The sequence below is a fragment of the Lineus longissimus genome, chromosome 19 (genome assembly GCF_910592395.1).
Source record: "Lineus longissimus chromosome 19, tnLinLong1.2, whole genome shotgun sequence".
Taxonomy (NCBI): domain Eukaryota; kingdom Metazoa; phylum Nemertea; class Pilidiophora; order Heteronemertea; family Lineidae; genus Lineus; species Lineus longissimus.
The window spans coordinates 1,893,693-1,917,002 of NC_088326.1; the positions used below are offsets into that span (position 1 = coordinate 1,893,693).

The window sequence follows — 23,310 nt, forward strand, 5'->3', positions numbered from 1 at the left end:
ATGCTAATCCAAGATGTGTAAATTCCAACGAAATGTACAATTGTCTTTCAATGCACTTTTTTGTCACTGCTTTTTTGTCAATGCCAAATGTTTGCACCTCTTTTAAATTCAATTTTTTAATCATGAAACAGGAAAATGACGAATATATTCAAGTGGAAAGTCACCTGCTCCTTTAACACCTTCAGCGCCGAACCACGTGGATGTACGTGGCCCAAATCCCCCTCTTTGAGCTGGTTATCGGAGTCTCATGGACTTCATGAAAGAACTACGCCATCGCCATCTTCAGGGCAAGGTAGGAACTGAAAAGACCATACCGTGCCCTGAAGATGGCGATGGTGTAGTTCAGATTTTTAAAGAGACAAGACCACTAATGAATATTCATAGGTTGGAGGGTCCAGGCCTATCTATTAGACGAGTGCATGTTTTTTACTCTCAAGTACATATTTGGAGAGGTATTGAAAAAATATTTGTTGTGGCAAGTCTACAGATATAAAGAAATTATTTGATGAAAAAATTAATTTCGAATTTTGCTAATTGGGTAATAGGGGGCGTGTTTTGAGTTTTTTCTGCCAGTTGGCTGAAAAGAGTGGAAATATCAAAGTCTGTCTAATTTGTCGATTAAAAAAAAATTTCCGTGGTCAATCACCATTTTATTTTTCACCATTTACTTGCCCGACTGTCCGGAATAACATAATCTAAATTTCAGATTCACAACACCACGCGTTCTTTGATGCGTCGCGGTCAAACATTGACAATTTAACTGCTAAAAGGCTTAAAAAATCAATTGTGGTCTTGTCTCTAAATGACCATGAAGGAACTACGCCATCTTCAGGGTAAGGTAGGAACTGAAGTCTTTTCAGTTCCTACTTTGCCCTGAAGATGGCGTTTTCAGTTCCTACCTTGCCCTGAAGATGGCAACGGTGTAGTTCTTTCAGGAAGTCGATGAGATTCCGATAACCAGCTCAAAGGGGAGGGGATTTGGGCCACGTGGATCTACGTGGTTCGGCGCTGAAGGTGTTCATCAGCTTTCGTGAAATTCTGGATTTTGCTTGTACTGTGCTTAGCAACAATCTTTGAATTAGGATGAATTGGCATAAGTGATAATCATAATTTTCTTATCATTTTGTATCATGCAGTGATGATAGTACACGCGTACATGTATATTCGATCTCAGGAGCATAGTCATTGGCATGTTGTGTGTATTATACTCTATTTGCATAATTATGTTAATTCCAATCTTTTTATGCAAATGTCTGTTAATTCCAATCAATCATATGCAAATGTGCCTTACAGTGTATGATAAATAATGTCAGCCCTCGATCAGAGGAGTGCAATCTCACTTTGTTGTGAAAATTCAAAAGTGCCTTAGAATCTTACGGAAGTATTTATTAAAATCAGTCATGTATAGGTCATGCAGTGACCAATGTAAACCATGTACCCCCCTCCATTCTGAGAAATTGACTTTAATAGTTTCATATTTTTTTACTATCTTCTCAATCTTTCTCCATCTTTTTTTCTTTCTATTGTTTTGTGTATTTTTTACGTACTTTGCATAAAATCAACCAACATTACATTTCAATCTGGGTGCTTCAGAATGCAATCCATTCAGCTGAAACTTTAAAAAGATTTTGTAGAATGTCTGCAGTCATCATGACAGAATCTCAAATCTTATCGAACAATGCAGCAGACCCTCTCCATTAAGGACAGAAATCCTTAGGACAAGGAATTCCTGTCCTTAATAAAGAGGTGTCCTGATTGTAGGGAAATTACGATTTCGGGACCAAACTCGGTTTCATCTCATTTGGGAGGCCTGAACTGGATGTGTTCACTTTGGGATGTATCCCTGCAGCGCCCCCTATGCAGGAACACCAAACTTTACCTCAGCGATGACCAGCAGCAGTGGTGTTCCTCCTTCTTTAATGTCCATCATTTTTATCACCCATGTCATTAAACCAGATTAACTTTCAAGCCTTAAATGTACACTATTATATTAACAAGAGGATTACATGATGTGTTGCAATAAATTTATCAAATAAAAGAGAAATATTCTGTTGACTTCATTTTCTTCTAGAACACCAGAACATGGTAGACACTCGGGCAAAGAACCAATCACGACTTTCATAGTACGTGTATATCATTACAGAAGTAAGCTCCTGTGTAGAAGGTTGTGATGGCTCTTGAGCGGTTTGACAGTAATATCCATTTCACTCTGACACACTGAACTCTATCAATATTTTCAAAATGACTTAACACAACTCGGCACTCTTACAAACAATAATTTATTCTTCAGAAAACGTATAAACAATGATGCGGTTTGAAAATATGGACAGAGTATAGAGCAGATAGAATACTTTGAAATAAAAATACATGGTTTCAGGTGGAGCTAAAAGGTGGCACTGCAGGTATGATAAGGATCCGTTTGAACACTGGACAATCTTTGTGCTAAACCAACCAAAGGTTTCTACAAATGGTGCCTGACATGATTCCTTTAAATACGTCCATACAGTATCAATTTTACAACGAAATATCCACTTGGACCGAACCCGTTCACATAACAGAATGATAGACTTGAGACAGAAACTTGAATAGAATTAAGTATTTTCAAAACCTTTTAAAATGAACCCTTTTAGTACTGCACTTCACTCCGGACGCAGTGGACTGACCTCGTCCCTCAACCTAGGGAGATCCAATTAGGATGTCGCAATGGACTGCCCCGGGACAGGTAGGTTCGTACCATTATGTACATCGACAGCTGATCAGAGCTCAGTAACTTCGCCTGACGTCATCAAGTCAGAAACGCACGTGTTGTTAGTCAGTAAACAAGATCAGCGATGCACATAGACAAATGTTGCGAGTTCGAATCTCGGAAGGACCCAAAAAATTATGCACTTTTTGTTTTTATTGCTTTTTTTTCATTTACTTAATCATTTTAATAATAAATTTCTCTTCGGAAATTTGGTCTATTGTACACAATGGTACGAATCTACCTTTAAAAAAAACTCGCCCCCGGGGCTCGGGAGTCTATATAAACCGAACGTACAACGGAAAAACTCCTTAGCGAATACCCCTGTTGGCAGGAGCCCTGCTCTTCTAGGACATTGACAGTGATTTCAGTTGCAAAGTGTCTGACCCAAGGACCCGCCAAGGATGATGCAATGTCGCCGGAAGATCATTTCAAGTCAGTTCTCGTGAGTCTTCGATGTCATAGACTCAAAGTGACTCCGTATCAACTTGGAATAAGAGTGGTGGTCCGGACGCCAGTAACCTCTTTAAATCCCCCGTTTTTTCAAGAACAAACACCAATTGAGACAAACCATATGTGTTTCCCCTTACTTGTCTTCGGTACTAAAAGGGTTAATTTTCAATGATTGCCTTCCGCGTGCTTAATAACTAGGTCGAATGATCTGTATAGTCATCCATATTCTGAGGAGCCATTTTAAAAGAGTTGGCCCCCTACGACCTTGTGTGACTTGACCTCCGCCCAAGATTATTTCAACAGATGACGAAGTCTCTTCTTTTGACATTTTAAAAATCCCACAAAATAAAACCATGGTTACCATGGTTACCTACCCATAAATATTTTTGTGACCACCGGTTAAAACTTCAGATAAATATGTAAATTATAGTTTCTACGACATGCAGTAGTCATTACGGTAACTGTGTTTGTGCCAAGCACTATAGTCCCTTTAATTCAACACTTTATTTCAACACGGTATTTATAGCATTTTGATATGTCGCTGATATATTATTATGTACATATCTATACAATACTTCAACCACGAGTAACAATTTTAACATGTTTGCATAAAAATAAAACTATGGGCGGTTATTTCCGCATAAATAGAGGTTGTCTCAAATAAACATTTTATGTCGTGTTATGACTCGAATAGACGTTTGGTGGCGCTCGTTTTAACGGAGACGTACCTGAAATAAACATATTGTGTCGTATCTCAAATAGACATACACTCAAATAGACGTTTGGTGGCGCTCGTATCTCAAATAAAGCGCCACCAAACGTCTATTTGAGTGTATGTCTATTTGAAAAGCGCCACCAAACGTCTATTTGAGTTATACACAAAAATCAGAAAACACGACAATATGTTTATTTGAGATACGAGCGCCACCAAACGTCTATTTTAGTGTATGTCTATTTGAAAAGCGCCACCAAACGTCTATTCGAGTCATAACACGACATAAAATGTCTATTTGAGACAACCTCTATTTATGCGGAAATAACCGCCCATATAAAACCCAGTGCCTTACAGGAGTTTAAAAGCGAAGTCCCCACCTAAATCAATAACCATAATAATCCCAATGTCCTTGTGAGGAAAACAACACCCGGCTTAAGGGCATTTAAGGTTAATGCAAAGTTCTCCAAGCAGAAATTTAAAGCAGATCGAAGAATATTCTCTCTGCCAACACAGACTTCCATTATACCATGTGGTCCAGATGTGTCACAGGCGTGCGATGATATCAAAATCAGCAGATCCTTTAAGTGATCGACCATTCACCACAAAACGTACAGAAAACACAATATATAACACATTGGACATTAAAGGGTAATTTGTGTAGAATAATAAGGTTGTGTAGGCCTATGCCAATTAGTTCTGCATGGGCTCACCAATCACCAAGATTTTGGTATCTTCAAGCACCTGTGTGATCTATCCTCCATGAATCGGAGAGTAGCGGATCAAAAATGGTGGCCTGTATTGGCATTGTAATACGCAACTGTACGGTAGACCAGTTTCTACCACTACTCTCAAAGCCACACCGGACAGCATTCTTTTGATTTAAGACATTTATACTTGACTTGAGACCATATTCTTTCCGATCCGAAATAGTCCATCTAGGTAACAACTATTGTTGTTCGGAGAGCCCTTAAATACTAACATTAGAGGTCCCATTGTCGCTTTTTCATCATTATTTTGGCACATTATGAAATTTCTTTCGTATTTTGTATTTATTTTATCTTACTCGTTGATCGCTGACGGTCACCGAGGCTAAATACTACACAATTCAACAGGCTGCTGTTATCATAAGCTCATAAGACTTAACCAATTCAATATCGCCAGAGTATTTTTTATATTACCCATCTGATAAAACTTTTTTACCGTTACCATGATAACCATTCTGAACAGTATCATTCTAACAATCCCTATTCAACAGTATTGTGTTACCATAGCAACTATTATAAGCAACATTAAACCAAAGTAACCAACCTGTTGCCATGGTAACTATCATGTGACCTTGACGATAACTAGATACTGTGATGGTGAAGAGAATTTCTTACACAAAAACGTGTCTGTATTTACACCACGTGCTGACCTTTATATATCATCTTTGATTATAATCAAATTTTGAAAATACGAACTCCAAACCACAGCAATACACTCTCAAAACAGACTGTACATGTATGTCGACATAATTCAAGTTGATATAAAGCAGAACCGAAAATGTTCTCGATTTTTAATCAGGCAATTGAGTAACAATAATAATATTAACCTGGATATTTTATTTAAGGGGTTTCATTCTAAAACAAACTATAGAGGGTGTTTTATGTCAGAAAAATAACACATCACAGCAGGGAGCAGAGATTTCTGTTGCATCAATGTGCGATAACTCTCGCATGGGACACAAATATCCTGGTCGCAGGTGCCACCAATGAGAATTGGTAATTGCTGTGAACTGGGATAATTATTGAACTGGTATTACTCACAGACAGCTCGATACTTGCTGGACCAAAAGGTTCAACCTCGTCCCGAACTTTAATAGGATCAGTAGGCCTACATGTACATGTAACATAGATAAAGCTCCTCTTCGGACGAAGTTGAACACCAGAGATCACATGACTACAGCAGAAATATCACTATCGTCAGACAATAGACGAGGCAAAATATTCTCCCGCGAAAACTAGGCGCAACATTCACAAACTTCTGAGCTCTAATGTTGATGCTTGTGATATGTGCCGCCGAATCGGTCTCGGTCTCGTTAAAAACAATATCGGCCATGTTCGGCGGATTGAGGAATGTCTGTGTGTCATTGTTACCCGTATGTCAGCTAATCACCATGCACTGTATCGATTTGATATAACCTTTACCCTCCTCTTCTGTCCTCCACTCGTGGATTTTGCTCGTGTTTCTTAGTAGTATTCTTTGGCCTTGACTAAGATGACAACTTGCTTGACTGACCTGGAAAGAGATAGAAAGCACGGTCAAGATTACCGCCTTGACCTTATGTCATACTCCTCAACGACCTTGAGATTGTGACCTTGGTCCAACAACCTTGAGATCATGACCTTGGTACAGACATCTCATCCTCCTTAAGAATGTGACCTTGGTCTATACACATACATGTACTTAATTCGCAACCAACCTTCATGTGCTGACCTTAGGCAGTCAGCTACATGACCTTGAGATTGTGACCTTGGTCCAACAACCTTGAGATTGCGACATTGGTCCACAATACTCTTAGTTACCTGGCATCTTTGAGTTGGTGACCTTGGTCAACAATTACCACAACACAATATCAAGATAGCTCTCATCTTTAAAGGTACCTCCATTAAAGTGATCGAGCCTATAATTTTTAAACTATCAAATGGCAAATATCTTATACTCACAAATGCACTCCAGAGTGTTTCTTCAATCCCCTGAGCTAACAGGAGGTGATTACATAATGCTGCTAGATCATTACGCCCCTTTGTTTCCCCGCATTCCCGCTTGGCGGCGCCAAGACCAGGCATGTAGGTGAAGCTCAGCCGGAGGCCATCGACTCTGGAAAAGAAAAAGACGGAAATCGTAATTTTAACTCACTGTTCGCGTGTTACTGTTCAAAATTTGATACTGTGCAGCCAAATATTTTTGCTACTCACTTGATATCAGTACATGACCACGTTCTGGATGGAAATAGACCAGGTTTGTGTTCGCCACAGGTGACATTGCGCCCAAAGAGGATGGTCGAGCTTGGAAAGGATTTGTCTACAAAGATAAGAAATGAGAAAAGGGTAAAGAATTATTATGATTCTTTTAAAAGTTACATAGCAAATCGCTCTGAGCTTGGCAGGTGGAGACGACTGTTGTTCATATCACTGTTGTCTGCCTTTTGTAGAATCTGGGTCAACAATTTCTTCCGTTATCTTCTCGTGTCTTCTTCTGTGCGACATGCCCCTCTCTTTAGTGTCACGGGTCACAATTTGTCTTTGGCCAGGATCTGACACAATGAAATGGCCAGAGGTTCACCACATTTTTCACAATACAAACAAGAACAGTTCTACGATAATTGTCATTTTCTTCTCTGAAGACTTTCATCGTATCACCCACCCGTATATAGAAAAAGATGAGAAAATAGCAAATCCCGCAAACTAGAGCATTAATTCTCAGAAAAGACCAGACAAAGGTTACGGCGAATGACAAAGGCCTTTGCCTCCGATACAAAGGAGGAGCATTTTGTCCTCATCAAAGTAGATCGTGGGTTTAATCAGGGAACAGCAGCCGCCCAAGACAATGTAATAATCCGTCTGATCAGTTAAGGGACAACTTGGGCGGATGATGACCCTGCTGCTGGCCACCCTCCCCCCCCGGAATTGCTGCCGCTTACGGTCTATGATTAGTTGAAGACCACCTATTACATGCCAGATTGCGGAATAATAAATGGTTATCGTGGTTTTGTAATTGGTATGATCAGCTTCTGTGGCCGACCATTTGCGCACTCTGTAGTTTCTGCACGACTTGGTAATCTGGTGCCGTTTGCGGAATCTCCTCTGAGGATCATTGAGAACTGACGAGATCTTTTTTTGCCTATTCATATACTGGTAATTTTGCAGAAGTTGCAAAGGCTGCTGATCTTTCAAACTACAGTGAAACCTCCTTTACCGGACACATCACTTAACAAGACACCCTCTCTATTAGGCTTACCGATTTTGGTCCCAATAGGGCGGGTTCGATACCAATAAACTTCTGTAATCAGGACACCTCTCTAATAAGGACAGCATTTGTCAGTCCAAGCGTGTTGCTACTAGAGAGGATGTCCTGTAATACAATGAAAGTTGGTCAAAGTTACCAACTCTGTTCTGCCTACTCATTTGGCTGCACACAGTGTAACAGTCGGAACACTAATTCTTGTTACCCCAAATTTGTGATTAGCTCATCAAAGATTTATCACACAGCGATACTGTGATGTAAAAACACCACAATAACTCAACGAAATAGCGTCGAGATCCAAAACGCTGCTGTATTTAGCTCCGTCTCGTTTGGTTTATCGTAGTTTTATTGGTCGCTTGAGACGGCCTCCGCACTCGGGGATCGTAGATTAATGGTTGGCTGTGATGTTGCATTTCTATTGCCCGTTAGATGTTGGTTTATGATCCGGTAAATCGGTGTAGTTCGTGCTCAGTTACCTTCGAAAGAAAAATTAGCCCTGCCGAAATCATTCGGTCGACAGTAGAACCTCCCTTAGCGGACACCTCTGCCAGGCGGACACCTCTACATTACGGACACTAATCATTTCATACCCACAAATAACCCAATCATTCGCACGCATCTTCCCTCTTCCCGTTTCCGGACCAGTTTCATTTTTGGAATTCACTTCCTAACGAGATTCTAAATTGTTCGCAACCCAACGAAGACCCATTAAAATGATGAGAGGAGCCATTAAAATGATTAAACTATACAATCTCTCATCAACATCTGCCGACTGCGCAGCAGGCAGCCACAAGCTTCCCCCAGCCAACCCGGCCTATATATGTCGTGGGCTAGGTCCTGAATATGACTCGGTGACAGCAACCTTTTCCATCTCCTAACAGTGACTGGGCGTAAGACAGGTAGGACATTCGCTGGTGACCTGGGCGTCTCCTGCCTAGACTCCCCGGGCAGCCCATCGCGTACTCCTTAGGGTGAAGAACGAGGTCGGTCCACTGCGCCCGGCCCGGAGTGTACTTCTGCCATGCGTTGGCTGGCATCGGACGTACAATATGACTGCTTCGTTACAATCTACAATCTCTAAATATGACACTACGGTAATTGGAAAAGAGTTTCAAGGACACGTTCCTTCGGTGTTTGTAATGTAATACTAAGGATCGGATGCTGTCCGACTTCATTAATTTCATTAGTTTATTTTTCCCTTTGACATGAAATGCACTGAAAATCTGGTGAAAATTGACATTTAGAGGCATGCGGCCGTATGTTCCAAATTTTTAAATTCCGAATTGCGTAAATTACCAGTGAGCGGTTCTGAGGTGTCAGAAATGTACACTATTCGTTCAATATTAGATCTATAAACCATATTAGACTATTGTTATGTGAAGTAGGAGGAAACCAGCACCCCTCGATGAGGAAACGTACGCATGCTGAGAGAGTCGCCCCTGCCTGACTTTAACATGATTGTATACCTGGAACAACCGGAAATAGAATCGAGGACATCATAGGTGAGAGGCGTTGATTACTCCGACAACCTAAGACCTACTTATAACAAGTCCTACATCTTTCGTTAAAAGGCATCACCTGATATCTTGTTTGTTTCATCAGATGATATATCAAGGTGGAATTGTTTTATTTCTTAGCGAGATCCGTTAACCTTAAAGGTCGTGCTACTCTGATCTTTCAATGATGAGCTGCCAGTACGACATTGAGAGACAATACGGCTAATTTGCTACGATTTTCTCCACGGATCAGCCTGGCCCTGGGTTCTCTGATCTAAATGCGAGGAAATAACGGGGTAATTACACGCCAAGATTGCGTTAAACGCTACGTGAAATAGGAGAAGGCAAATTAAGTGTTAGGAGTGGGCTTTCGTTGGTTTTCTTTTATATTTATAAAGAGCGACAGCTTGCTTCATATAAGCGCTATTGGGTGGCAAGGTGGTCGATTACATGGAAAATCTGACTCGATCAAACCAGAAAAAGTGGCAACTTCTTACAAAAGCTACGTTTTCTGACAAAAAGTTATCGCTTTGTGCCATAAGGTTTTGATCATGAGAATTAAGGTATACTTTCCAAAGATGTGAGGTCTTTTTATGTTATGGAGAACCTCGTTCTGTGTGATTAGTATTATTGGAGGGGTGGAGTAACAGGATCTGTCTATTAATGAAGCTAACATAAAAACGCATTTACGTTATAGCTTCCTTATTGGATACAGTGGGACTAGGCTGGTGCAGAAGGGTTAACGCGGCCAACTTTGGTTGACTAATATGCACGGTAAGGACACTTGGTCGTGTTTGATTCACTACTAAATATATTCCTCGTACAAACGTGAATTGTTCTGACGTAGTTTGAGATGGGAGAGACCCCTAGTGGCGGCTTTGTGTTACTATAACTGCGCTATTACCCATGCTGCTTTGCAATGTCGACATTTCAATTTTTGACGAGATTGATCTATAATATTTATAACGGGACATCGGGACAAGTTCCCCCTTCTCCCTCCCCTTTGCTTCCGTAAACAATGTAGTTTTTTATCCAGCAAAACCTAGGTTAAACTCACTATGCATTGGCAGTATATGCACTATAGATAACTCGGGCAAAGCTACGTTGGAACAGACATCAGCCCGCTTCTTAAGTTCTTTTCAAAGCATGTTGGGTCATATTCACTGTACATTCGCAGCACAACATTAGTAAAGAACTCAGGCAATCTCAGCTTGAAACAGACAACGACATGCAAAAGCCGAATTAAGATTTACCCATTACTGTCTTAGTGACTGAGTCATTCTTATAGAGCTTACTCTAATTGGCGCTTAGAGTCATGTCCTCCTGTCAGGAGCAGGGACGCTGCCGTTGAGCCGACTTAAGAAAAGCTACCATCCGAGTGACATATTTATTCCAAGGGCAGACCGGCACAATTGTATCTTTTTTACCATAAGAACACAAATGATAGCTGAATAACATTTTCTGAAAGGAGTCTTTTCCAAGCATGCAAATACGGTAAAAGGCATGCACCCTTGCTTAGAATTTGAAAATTGAACTTGAATTTGAAAGTCCCAAGGCAGAGTTAATATCTTGTTCTTCAAAACTGAAAAAAACCCAGTTTACTCTGATGCCGAACGGCAGTTGTGTGTGTGTCATGATTTTTATAAAAACAACCGCCAACAAAATCAACAGATGGCGTTGGACTCTCAGCGCTTAGAGCGCTTGAAGATGAATCGGATTTAGTCCTATAGAAGTCTCATCATCATCTCATTGGTCTCTTGATCTTCTTCACCAACCATAGAGAAAATAATCCAAAATTATCCGAGTCATCTTTTAATGGCGACAAAATTGCCTTTCGCGACGGAGGATGCAACTGAAGGAGACGCTATTATCGATCATTACTACCGGAGGAGTCGGATACCCCCTTTGATTTAGTTTCCTCTATCGCCATTTTGTATAGCTTCAATCTCCCCGACCTTTGGATGGATTTTATTTGGTTGCAGGCATGAGTGTCAGATCTCTGACTGTGCTATTTAGCAATATGTCGGCCGGAAAGGAGTAACATTTTGACCAGGATGTCATCATTTAGCTCCACGGGTATGAGAAACAAGAAGATATTTTAAAGTTTAGTGCTATTTAGTGATATTCTCAGATATTCGGCCGGAAATGAGCGACATTTTGACCAGGATGACATCGTTTAGCTGCATGGGGATGAGAAATAAGGAGATATATAAAGTTGAGAACTATTTTAGAATTCGTGTCATCACTTGATAGAGAGACTTCGCCCGCCCCTACCTCGAATTAGACATGGAAGGGACAAACCACATCTTTTGCCACAATGAGGCAAAATGCGGCCAACATGAGTAAATAACTAGCTTCAGGGGCATATTTGCCTCTAGTTTCAGAAGCTGTCTAGTCTGAAAACCTGATTTTCCTGCTGAGCAGAAAAACTGATATTGGCAATGACAATCCAACAAAAACCCTTGTTCCTAAAACTGATTTCATCATTGATACGTGTTGCAATTCGACAACCGCTACGAGACAATAGCTCTATCCTGGGGGTTATTCTCGAAGAAGAATAAGCTGCGCTGTACGTTCTCTTTAGAGCTGACACGCCTAGGAATGAACCTTTTGATACAACAGACGGAATTGATTAATAAATTTAGCACAAAACTTGCAAATTAAAGTTGTCGTTTTACTCAGAAAAGCAATTCACGAAGTTGTTTCTCTTGTGAGTGAGTTGTCATGGTGTTGCACAATTCATAAAACGTTCAAAACGATTTCCCAGGTGACGACATTTTAATTTCAAATATTGTGAAAAAAAGTCGACGAACGCGGCTCTAAAGAGATCCGAAGCTTTTATCTTAATTCGTAGAAGGAAATGTCGTAACCCAGGAAATCATCTGAAAGATCCATTAACTGTGACTCCTTGTAATTACTTCTTAAAGGCCAGCCCTGTTCGTTCAAAAGTTTAAAATGTGAATTTGAAATTTACTTCAAAAAATTTGTCCAAAATAGCTACAGCGAGGTCGCGTACTTGTCACAACTAGTGGTTTTCGATCCTGTCGTTGCTAGCCGGTCGCAGCCAACCATGTGGCCGTGCACGAATTGAGCACAGTAAGTTTCGACACGTACGAAGCAGTATCCTTTTCTACTGAGACGGGAGATTGCGTCTTGTGACGGTGGCAAAGATGACGGGTCACAACCAATCATTGATCATCCCCCTGAGATTCCGGTTTTCGATACTCCTATCTCGTGTTCAATTTGAAATATCGAGAGGCGGGGTAGGCCTTTATCAAAAACCACTGGTGCCAGGAAGTTGATCCCGGCATCATGCTGAAACCTTTGCTGGTTGCACTCTGAATGACGCTGACCAAGCCGCAACACGACATTCCACATTCGGCAGGCAAGCTAGGATCCCTCAACGGCAAGTTTTCGCCAAAACGAGCTATTTGACCGGACTCCAACCGATTCCATACATTTCCACCAAACCCGTGACCAGTTTCAAGACCCGCGTGCTCGACGTACATAACGACAAAGCCTCTCATTGGCCAATGGGGATTCAGCAATCATCGTAAATTCCCTCAACCCGCTGTGAAAATACTGAGCACTGCCCGATATTAACAGCACTGCTCAGAATACAGCCACTCCCAATGGGAATTTGATCGATAAACCCATTTCCTTGACTGGCATGAAGGAAGACACCGGTTGCATTTTGTCGCAGCGCATTAATCTTTTTATCTTATTGATGGGAGATATTGGTTATGTCACGTAACACCAGTTTTTTCAGTGGATGGCAATCTCATCCGTTCTGTAGTGGTTGCTGACCCTGTGACCTAGTTTGTGAAACCCATCAATATCCCCTTTACCTCATCAAAGGCAACGACAAAGATCATCTAACTCCCCTTGAGACTCACGATATCATATTTAATTCGGAAACGAAGCCTAAGAAATGACCCGTATCTTCTTACTCCCCCCCTTCAAGTAACCAATCATATCCTATGTATATGAAGCCAAAGGAGTGTACATTTACTCTAAATCACGTTTGGTCGTTACGGCGTGTTCGGCCTTCGCATCAAGTTGCAATTTTCCTGGGCAATAACACCAATGCGCTGAATCAATCAGGAAACTGCTGAAAAACAATAGCCAATCAGTGAGCTAGTATAAAAATTCAAATTGTCATCGAGGCGCGGTTGTATTGAAACATATTTCCCAATATGCACCTGGAAGTTGTAATCGGTAGACGGTAATGGAACGGAACAAATATCGGAAATCTTTGACAGGAAAGGCAGTGATGGACGCTCTGTATTTTTCTAGTAAGCGTCAATGAGGCTAACAGGATGTGCGGAAATGCTGATTTTTTTCAGAGGGATGTGCGCAGTTTGTGGTTGCCACTTTAATGGAGGGCTTACGCCGGCAAGAAATTACAGTCAGACAAAAATTAATCTGAAAATCCCACTCTTGTGAAAGAGAGGGCGACTCTCTTCAACAGTGTAGGTTTCCTCCGGGGTCTCCGGTTTCCTTCTAGTTACATTACAATCGTCCTGTATTGTTTACAGAGCAAACAATGTCCGAGTTGACGCTCAGCCCTCACCTCAATATTTTTTCTAATTTTCTGTAGAGCTCAAAAATTTATTCAGTTAGATTCTGTAATGGTTTTAAACATCCATTATATCATGCACTCTCGCCAGAAAAGTAATCTCTCTCTGTTCCCGGGCACTGCAAATATTAAAATATTAATAACCCGGTGGGTTTCTAAAACAGATTGAGATGGCTGAGAAAACAGAACGTGATTGAATGACATTTGCGGGAACCTACAAAAAATTTCAATCAAAATCCTCCATGCAACTGTAGAATATGCACACAAGACACTCTAGTTACAAAATCGATGAAAATCGATGCTTCAGCAGAGCAACACTATAGACGAAAAGTCACAGAATATTACAATGTATGTGCATATCATTTACAACACTGTTCAGATTTTGTTTCCTGAGCCACTGGTAGATATACACGGAACATGACTGGCCTCGGCCTTTAAAGGGGTACGCCGTGTCCAGGAAAATAGAAATGCAATGGAATGCACTATGCCGTAGTGCAATTATTATGCACGCGTCATTGCTGTGACTTGGTGACGCAATATTGGAGTTTTTCAAATTTATTATAAAGTTCAAATCTTTAAAGATCGGCGTTGGTCTTTTATGAAAACACTCATTGAGAATGGGAAGCATAATATATGTTAGACAGACTGAATAGCTTCTAATCTAAAAAAATCTCTTCCCTGAAAACAAATCCCTTCTTGTTCTAGTTTATCGCTTTGATTAAGCTTTTCCCAGCACCCCCAGGATCAAAAACTGGAGCATAAATACCCTCCCGACATGAAATTATGAGAAAATGAAATCCCCACTGTATTCCCGTAGGAAAACGACGCACGTAATACCCATACATCATAAATGGACGTGTCGGAGCCAAAATGGATAGCTATCGCACAAATCATACAAATTGCCTAGCACTCTGGATTTTGGCCACTTTTTCACTTCAAATTGGCATGGCGTTTATTTGGCGGAATATTTGCGACTTTGAGACGCCTGTATTGTTACTGTGCAGTAAACATGTGCCCGCCACCAGTAGCCTAAATGCATTGTACACTTTATACATGCTTCCCGAAATTGGTGGCTTGCATTGGAACTAACTTTTTCCCCCTTGACGGTCATTAAAGGCATTCAAGTGTGTTGGTCAACCATGACTATCTCCTTTGTCCCTCCACCATATGGCCTAGTTTCCCCTTTATATGACATCACTATTTCGGACACTCAGCGCCCCATTTCTGGAAAGGTGTATAGAGTTCACGTTTTCACATGTAACGTGTCACAATTCACTTTTCAAGCGTGATATGAAGAACGAACAAGTCATTTCCAAAGAGCGGGCTCCATACGATTCACGATGTCACTTTTCACCCTCACGTCGTGTTTTCAAGCCTAATTTAGTCACTTGTCGTAAATCACTTGTCACAAGTTAAAACTTGTGACAAGTGAATCATGACAAGTGACAACGTGAATCTATAATACCTCCATTTTCCCACCTTTCAAACAATGCAATGACATTGCTCAGTTCCCAGAAAATAAACGCACATCAATTGGGGGGGGGGGGGGGGGGCTACGCTGGAAGTTCAGTATGCCATTTTCCCACATCTCTGCACACGTATGAAGGACACGTGTTTCCCACAGGAATCAAGTAGGCCCTTGTACTCATGATCGCACTCAAGTAGTCGCCATGTGCGGCAACAATAGGAACATCGCATTACCCAAGATGCACCTGTAGATCAAGTACTTTCAAATTGTAGCCGGAAGGTTCAAGAGGTACACGCTGCCATACACATGCCGTAGTTGCAGTAATAATCCATGGGAATTTGCTGAATTTTGGTATTTTAGGATTTGTATATATCTCTACACAACGGGATTGCTGAAATATTTAGTCAGTACGCATTTACACAATTTCAAATTTTCAAATTCAGATTCGCAGGTTTACATGGCAGCTGTTGGTTGGAACTAGGGGATATGAGGTTGTGAATTTACAGAAATAGGAAAGGTATATCGGGTAATGCATCAATGTTTCTTTCTTATTTCGCACCAATTGGTACCCTGAGCGTTGTCAAACAATCGAAGAGTGCTTTACAAATGTATCGTAAACCGTCACAGCAAAATCTAGCGCAAATCGTACAGAAGATGAGCCTATGTAACATCAGGAGATATTGGAAGGAATTGACGTACTCAGATTTCGCACAAGGCGGGCAAACGTGAAACAAACAATCTGCATACCCGTCTTAACCTGCCAAGGTCAAAGCAGCATGTAAAATGGTTATGCTGCGACAGACCACATATGTGACCCGTTCCAGCAAAACCAGGCGCATGTCGCACAGAAGATGAGCCTAAATGACACCAGGAGATAATGGAAGAAATTGATGTGCTCATATTTCACAAAAGGCAGACAATAGAGAATTGATCAAACAGTCCGTCTCAAGCTGCCAAGCTCAGAGCGACATGCGCCTGGTTTTGCTGTGACGGGTCACAATATTGATTATTATCAACAATACGTGAAAATGTGCAATTAGATGATGTTATAAAGGTGTGGAGCGAATACTGCTTGCAGACAAAAGACAATTTGGAGGAGGAAGAAATACAAGTGACACAAGAGGAATCGGTAGAGGAAGCTTGGCTACACTCCACTTCCACAACCCATACAAACACGAGTAGGATGCTAGAATTACCCGCCAGTGGGAAACAGGACTCACAAGTCCCACTCAAACAAGGCACAATTGCCTCGTTTATTCAAGACATGGTTGTCCATACGTATTCATTAGAAACTCTGCCATGAAAGCACGGTGTCCAATCGATGAATATACTGGTGACGGGCCACAACAGACTCGCCCGAATCCGTCTCTATCTCAAACCGTTTTATAGGGGTATTATGCATCAGTTCTCCTAAAACTTTATTGGAAAAACCGAGAAACTATCTTTCTTTACTGGAAAATCAGAAAGAAAGTGATAAAATTCGTGAAAATCAAAATTTTTTCATATATATTATTTTCGGGAACGTAAAACATGGTGGTGTGAAAATGTTGCTGTTCACAGTATAGAAGAAAAGAATTGTCTTCGGCAGCAGTTGTCATGGAATCAGCACGACGTCACACAGAATAACCCGACGACAATGGTGACTGGCCACTCTCGAGATGCTGTCCAAAAACTGTCCTTAGCCCATTGGCAACATGAAGCAATCGGGTTCCCTTTCTTACCCATTGTCATTTCCATGTCATCATGCATCGGTACACAAAAAAGGCAACTAGAATTACTAAGACACAAAAGATTTCTGCCATGTTCATAAAGTTCTATCTCGCCGAAGATACAAGTTTTTATCTGCCAAGTAATTAAGCACAATGTTGCAGGAAACGTGAGACGTCTATTGGACGATAGCATACTTGTCTGACATGTCCGATACCGGTTGAAAGGTGACATATAAGAGTGCAGTAGAGATGTCGGGAGCCGTAATGAGGAGCGCTTTGCTTACAGAAACAAAAAATGTGACTCGCTCTACCAAAACTAGGCGCTTGTCGCATCTGAACTCGACAGGTTGATACGGACTTGTTGTTCATTTCCCTATTGTAGACCTTTTGTGAAATCTATTACAAACTGATCTGGTCACATTTCACAAAAGGTCTACAATAGGGAAATGAACAACAAGTCCGTATCAACCTGTCAAGTTCAGATGCGACAAGCGCCTAGTTTTGGTAGAGCGGGTCACAAATATATAATCAAAGCTTATACATTTTTGGTAGATATAAAGTTATTAATCGCTCCGAGCTGTTCAACTGTTCTCAGCCAAAATGAAACACGATGCACCGATTGCCTGCTTCTCAACAGTCGTCTAGTACATCGCATCTTGTCATTGACTCGACAGAACACAAAATACACAACTCATTACTGAGATACATATATGTAGGTAGAAGTAGGTAGTTTTATGTCATCCACGATACAAGTCTTTTTCTGCCAAGTTTATCTCGTTATCACCTTATGTAGCAGGAAATCTGAGACGTCTATTGGAAGGCAACATATTGTCTGACACCGAGGAGAGGAGACAGGAGATTGAAGCATGTCAGGAATAGTCAGGAATAGTCAGGAATAATCTGGTTCTAGTCACGCCATGCCCATGAGCAACGCTTTGCTTATAGGTAAATGTCAGAGTAGTGAGATCACAAATAGCCAAGGTGTCCATAAACTGCCCTACGGCTAAATGCAACGATTGCTTATTTAGAGAAGAGACGCCATGCCCATTTTTCGATTGCTTTCATAGAAAGCCGACAATTTTTCATGATTGTGTATATGCCATTTTCTGACTTTTTTAACTCTTTAGATTTATTTTTCTGAGTAGAAAATTTCTCAGGAGTACATCTGTTGCAAAAGATGACTAGAATTTTCTGTGATAAGAAACAACCTGGCCAATTGCCGGAGCACAATCTCAACGTATCAACTCAAGAATATGGTATTCGAGCGGGTTATGATATAAATATAAACCAGACAAGATGCGCTATCAACCAAACTGACAGTTGAGCAGAAATTATCGCAAACCAGCATACGAAATGAGGCACCACCGGGCAAGCCGGCGGGAAAATGAACGCCAGCTGAATAATTTTGTTGAAGGTGATTGTGGCGTTTAAACAAACATGTCAGAATTATTATGTCGGTAGATACGCCGTTGTCTGATCTGTTATGAAGAAGCTCCAGTTCTGAAAATCTCTGTTTTTCAGATATGCACTTTTTGAGGGTTGCGCCATTTGTAAATACTGGTGGTCCAGGAAAAAAGAAATGCTCTTTTACAGAGCGCTGTGTAGTGCAGTTTACGCCTTCATCTTTTCCCTCTTATGCACACTTCAAATTAAAACGTTTGAATATTATTAAAACTGGGGGGTTAACAGTTGTGGTTCTCCTTGACCAATGGTGGTGAAAAACCGATCGATGCGGTATATTGTATTTCCAATAATTCATTGGTTGCACAAATATGAGTAGTGACGGATACCATCAGAGAGCCATCTGCTTAAAAACCCAAAGAAGATACCATCTTACAGCTCGTTATTGGATGGCTCAGGATATAGTGGTAGGTCACCTGAAGGCTATCGAGTACCAATAACACTGTATAGATTGCCTGTCCAGAGGAAGTCCGATGAGATTTTGTCTGTGTGTTAAGAGGCCATGTATGACATGCACTGACGTACTTAGACAGCCATTTTGGATGGCAATCTCTGCCCTTGACCTTGCTTACATTGCCAACAAAGTGAGCCACAAATTGATAGGGTCATGCTTGACATCGCGACACTTTACTGACAAAAGTCCGCATCGTCGTTTGATAACGTAATTTTGAAGTCCAAAATGGCATCTTTTGCTGCCATGACATATCTGTACAGCCATCATCGGGTGAATTACTCGCCTAAGCTGAACACCTAAAAACATAGACGTTTCATAAGCATTTTTCAATATATTATCTCTCATAATATAACTCAGAATAAGTTGCATAAAAAGAACGATTCCAAACAAAGAACTGGTAGACGGTGGCAATATTCTGGCTGACCTTTGTATAGGTGGCCGCAGGATAAGATTCAGTCTGAGACGTTTTTTAAAGCTTCAACCATAGATAAAAATTCTAACAGTACAGTGTCAATGAACCTGAGAACATTGAGGGATTAGATGACAATTTGCAGATAAAGAATGAGCCCTTTGACTGGCATGCAGAGGTGGTGCCCAGGGGAGACTAAGATCAAATTTGCTTTTCTGTAGCCATCGATTACCAATAACAAATGGATCCAGCCACTTGCTTGTTCTGCAAGTAGGTTGAAGTCTGACCGCGGGTTGACACAGGCGACCCCTTTGAACAGAAATAGGGAAGAAAGAAACTGGCTGTGCACACGGCACCTGTCGGTCTCTGTTTATTCGGCGCCACATGAACATGCAACTGGACAAACAAAGATGATGGTGATACAAAAATGGACTTATTATGAGACTGTATGCCTTACTTTTGCAACTGCTGATGCTGATGCCACAGAGAAAACTGGTGATGCTATTGATTACAGAACCAGAAATAGAATAGAAACTAGACAAAAACCTGTTGTCTCACCCCCTCAGCAATGTCTATGTTGGTTCTGCGCCAGGACCACGAAAATACCGTTAACTGTTGGCCTTTACAGAACAAGAAAACTGAAATCAGAGTAAAGCCAGGATTTTATTTGAGGAACAACTGAATATACAGTCTGCTACAGGCTTGAGCAAGTTAGACATGAAGAAGGGATACTCATAATAGACAGTTCGGAAAAATTAAGGTGACACCACAGTTGTGAGCAATCCATTCCATCCTCGTAGCGCTCTGAGGTAGACTTTGATCTCAAATCAATCTCGAAGATCAAACAACTTTTCATACAGGTTTCAGTCAGTTCTTACAGCAATATCAGAATGAACCGTCGCTTTTTGTTTATTCTGCGGCCTCCGGTTGCTCGAACAATCCCACTATCATCGACCTTATCATATTACATTGCATGAAAGATTAGCAAGACATTTAGGTGACAAGATCGATTTATTACAAATGTTCGATAATAGAATTTACAAGCGTAACAGGTTTGTTTGTAACTCACTTAAGGCGATCTCTTTTTGGTAAAGAAGAGGGATGGAGATCTCGGTCAATGTATTGATTACCGTCAGCTTAATGAGCCGACACAGAAAATAGTCCGGCAGGTACAAAGTATATACTTCGTTTGATCATCACAGTGGATATTGGCAGTTACAACTTGCTTGAGAACCCAAGCACAATACAACATTTATAACTGCATTAAGGCAGAATTTCATGCACGACGCCGGAGTTTAAGTTTTCTTGACAATTCCACCTCTATCAAATGAATCTGAGTTAATTCCCAAACCGGGACGCTCCTACTGGTACATATCTATTACAAAGGTTTAAGAAAAAAAATCAAAGGTGTAACAAGATTATAGAGAAAGTCCAACTTCAATTTAATGCTCTCTTATAAGTAGGTAAAGCATTGAAGTAATGGAGAGAATTTGTATTTTCTAAACATAGAGAGAACATTCCCTTTAAAACCCTAACTGATTGAATGCCAAGGTCCCTGGGCTACAGTTGCATTGACAGATCCTTCATCATCAAGCTAATTCTAATCGCTTTCATGACAGGTAAGGGAGACATATTCGAAGAGCTATTTATTTACAAAGGTTTGGGAATCAAATTCATCAGTGAATGAGAATTACACGAAACTCCCTTTAGGCTGTCTCGTCATGGTACAGAAGTCAGCTTAAGGGTTCAGCCTATAAATTGATTACCATCAGCTTAAAAAGGCCGACTATACTTGACTCTTGTACAATGCCAAGAATTGACGAGACAGAAGATAATCTGGCAGGTACGAAGCATATTCTTCGCTTGATCTTCACGGTGGATATCGGCAGTTACAACTTGCTTTAGAACACAAGCACAATACAGCATTTATAGCTACGCGAGGGGAGAAATTCATAAGCGATGCTTGAAGCCAACAAGCTTGAGCTCAAGTTTCATTGACAACTTCACCTCTATATCAAACGTATCAACTTTATTCTTTGACAAACCAGGACATTCCGCAGTGGATATTGGCAATTTCATAACGATCTGAACACGAGGAACAAACGGCATTTACAACTGGGAGCCAACCTGCCTAGGCTCAAGTCTCATTGACATGGCCAAGTGCCTCTATCAAATGAATATATCTCGTTTCTTTGACAAATCATTGACACATCTTTAAAGAAAGGTTTGCTACGATCATGACACGATTATAGAGGAAGTGCCCCAAGAGCCTTCTGCTTCCTTGGAAGTAGGTGTTGCAATACTGTGCATTGAAGGTGGAACATCAAGGCTTTGTAGTAAATTTGATAACAGTACCGGAGGGAAATTTTTTAGGAGGAGATGTCAGGAGCAATGTATTCTTGAAGAAAGATGTTGATGCTTTGTTCGTGCGAGATGACTCGCTGCTTTGAAGGTACATGTACTCCTTTAGTACTGAATGAGAAGAGACACTGGGCGAAGCTGTTGCCTAAAGTCATTAGTTCCAGGTTAGGTAACATATACCATTATCCAGTGCTCGTCGTTCTAAATGTCTCTAACAATGTGTCTGGCACGGTTCCATTCAGGAAACTTGTGAGAAAGTGCAGCGGAAGTTAAAGGAACTTAGAAACTAATAAAGTATTAGTCACAATAATGTACACTTAATGTACACTTTCGTTTCATTTGAATGACGAATACCATTTTCAAGGAAATGATCATCATTCCGATATAGCATTCCGCGAAGTTACTATTTATAGCTCACAAGGTCATTTGCATAAGATATTGATGACGTTTTAGTCACGTGACAGTCGGACATCGACACTTATTTCTACGCATTTGAGCTTATTTCAAAGTCAATTATCTTTGACCCTGCATTGTTTTTAGCATGAATGATACCATAGAGTCAGAGAGAAATATTCAGAACAATTACATGTATGTAGTATTTCCAACACTCGGACATGTGCCAGATTGAATCTAACTGCCCAGTTAGAAAGGCTGAATCCATTACGAAACCGCATGTTTGTACGACATTGCCTGTAATTCAGCGATGGGGAAATAGAGGGCAGCAGCTGCCGTGACGTCATCTTCGCGGGATGCTATTTTTCAAAAATACACGTACCTTCAATCCTTGTAACGAACATTGTCAGATAAGATATTCAGTGTTTCGCCTCGAGGTTGAAGAAGATTACCGTTGGTTTTTGAGTTGATTGCGTGGGATGGAAGGAAGCAGTATTGGTAGCTGGGGATAACAAAATGTTATCGCTTCAAGCTATGACCACCTGTTCTGTTTTTCTGAAATCTTTGAATCAGATTGTTTTTCCAGCTTCAGGTCACAATGTTATTTGATATTTTGTTAGTTCGTTGTGTTCTGAGGGGAAGCGCCATCCAAATAAGCGATTTCCTTCACTGCCCCCAGTGATTATATTCGCTACAATTTGCAACAGAAAGATATCTTGTCTAACTATAGAGAAGGAAACCGGTGATTGCTAGGTTCGATATTGATCGAAGATTGCTGAGACCATCGATTCGTGTTGCAGCTGCGATGACCATCGCAAACAAGCAATTATCGATGTATGTAATCATGATCGCAAGTTCATCATCATCATCATCATCATCATGTCCCGCAGCTGTCAGGTCATTTGGGCGACGCTGCATGCATGACTACTTGGCACCATAGGGACCGGTCCTCTGCAAGGCGGATCAGGTCCTCTGTTCTACGTCCTGTCCAATCTGATCGCAAGTTGCAGTGATTTAAATCGCTCGTATGCGGGACACTTAAAGGTCTTGTGCACTGAGTGATA

The 23,310-nt window shown here is 41.0% G+C and overlaps 1 protein-coding gene across 2 annotated transcripts in view; it reads right to left on the bottom strand.

Annotated features, from left to right (window-relative positions):
* Window positions 1-2,263: 2,263 nt before the first annotated feature.
* Window positions 2,264-23,310, bottom strand: part of LOC135503229 (uncharacterized) — a 46,819-nt gene continuing 25,772 nt past the window's right edge. For both annotated transcript variants that reach the window (XM_064796697.1, XM_064796698.1), the window contains exons 2-4: window positions 6,869-6,974; window positions 6,617-6,770; window positions 2,264-6,188 (exon numbers count right to left, since the gene is read on the bottom strand). In XM_064796697.1, the coding sequence (XP_064652767.1) occupies window positions 6,054-6,188; window positions 6,617-6,770; window positions 6,869-6,974 (395 nt within the window). In that variant the 3' untranslated portion in view covers window positions 2,264-6,053. The remainder of the gene's footprint in view (window positions 6,189-6,616; window positions 6,771-6,868; window positions 6,975-23,310) is intronic.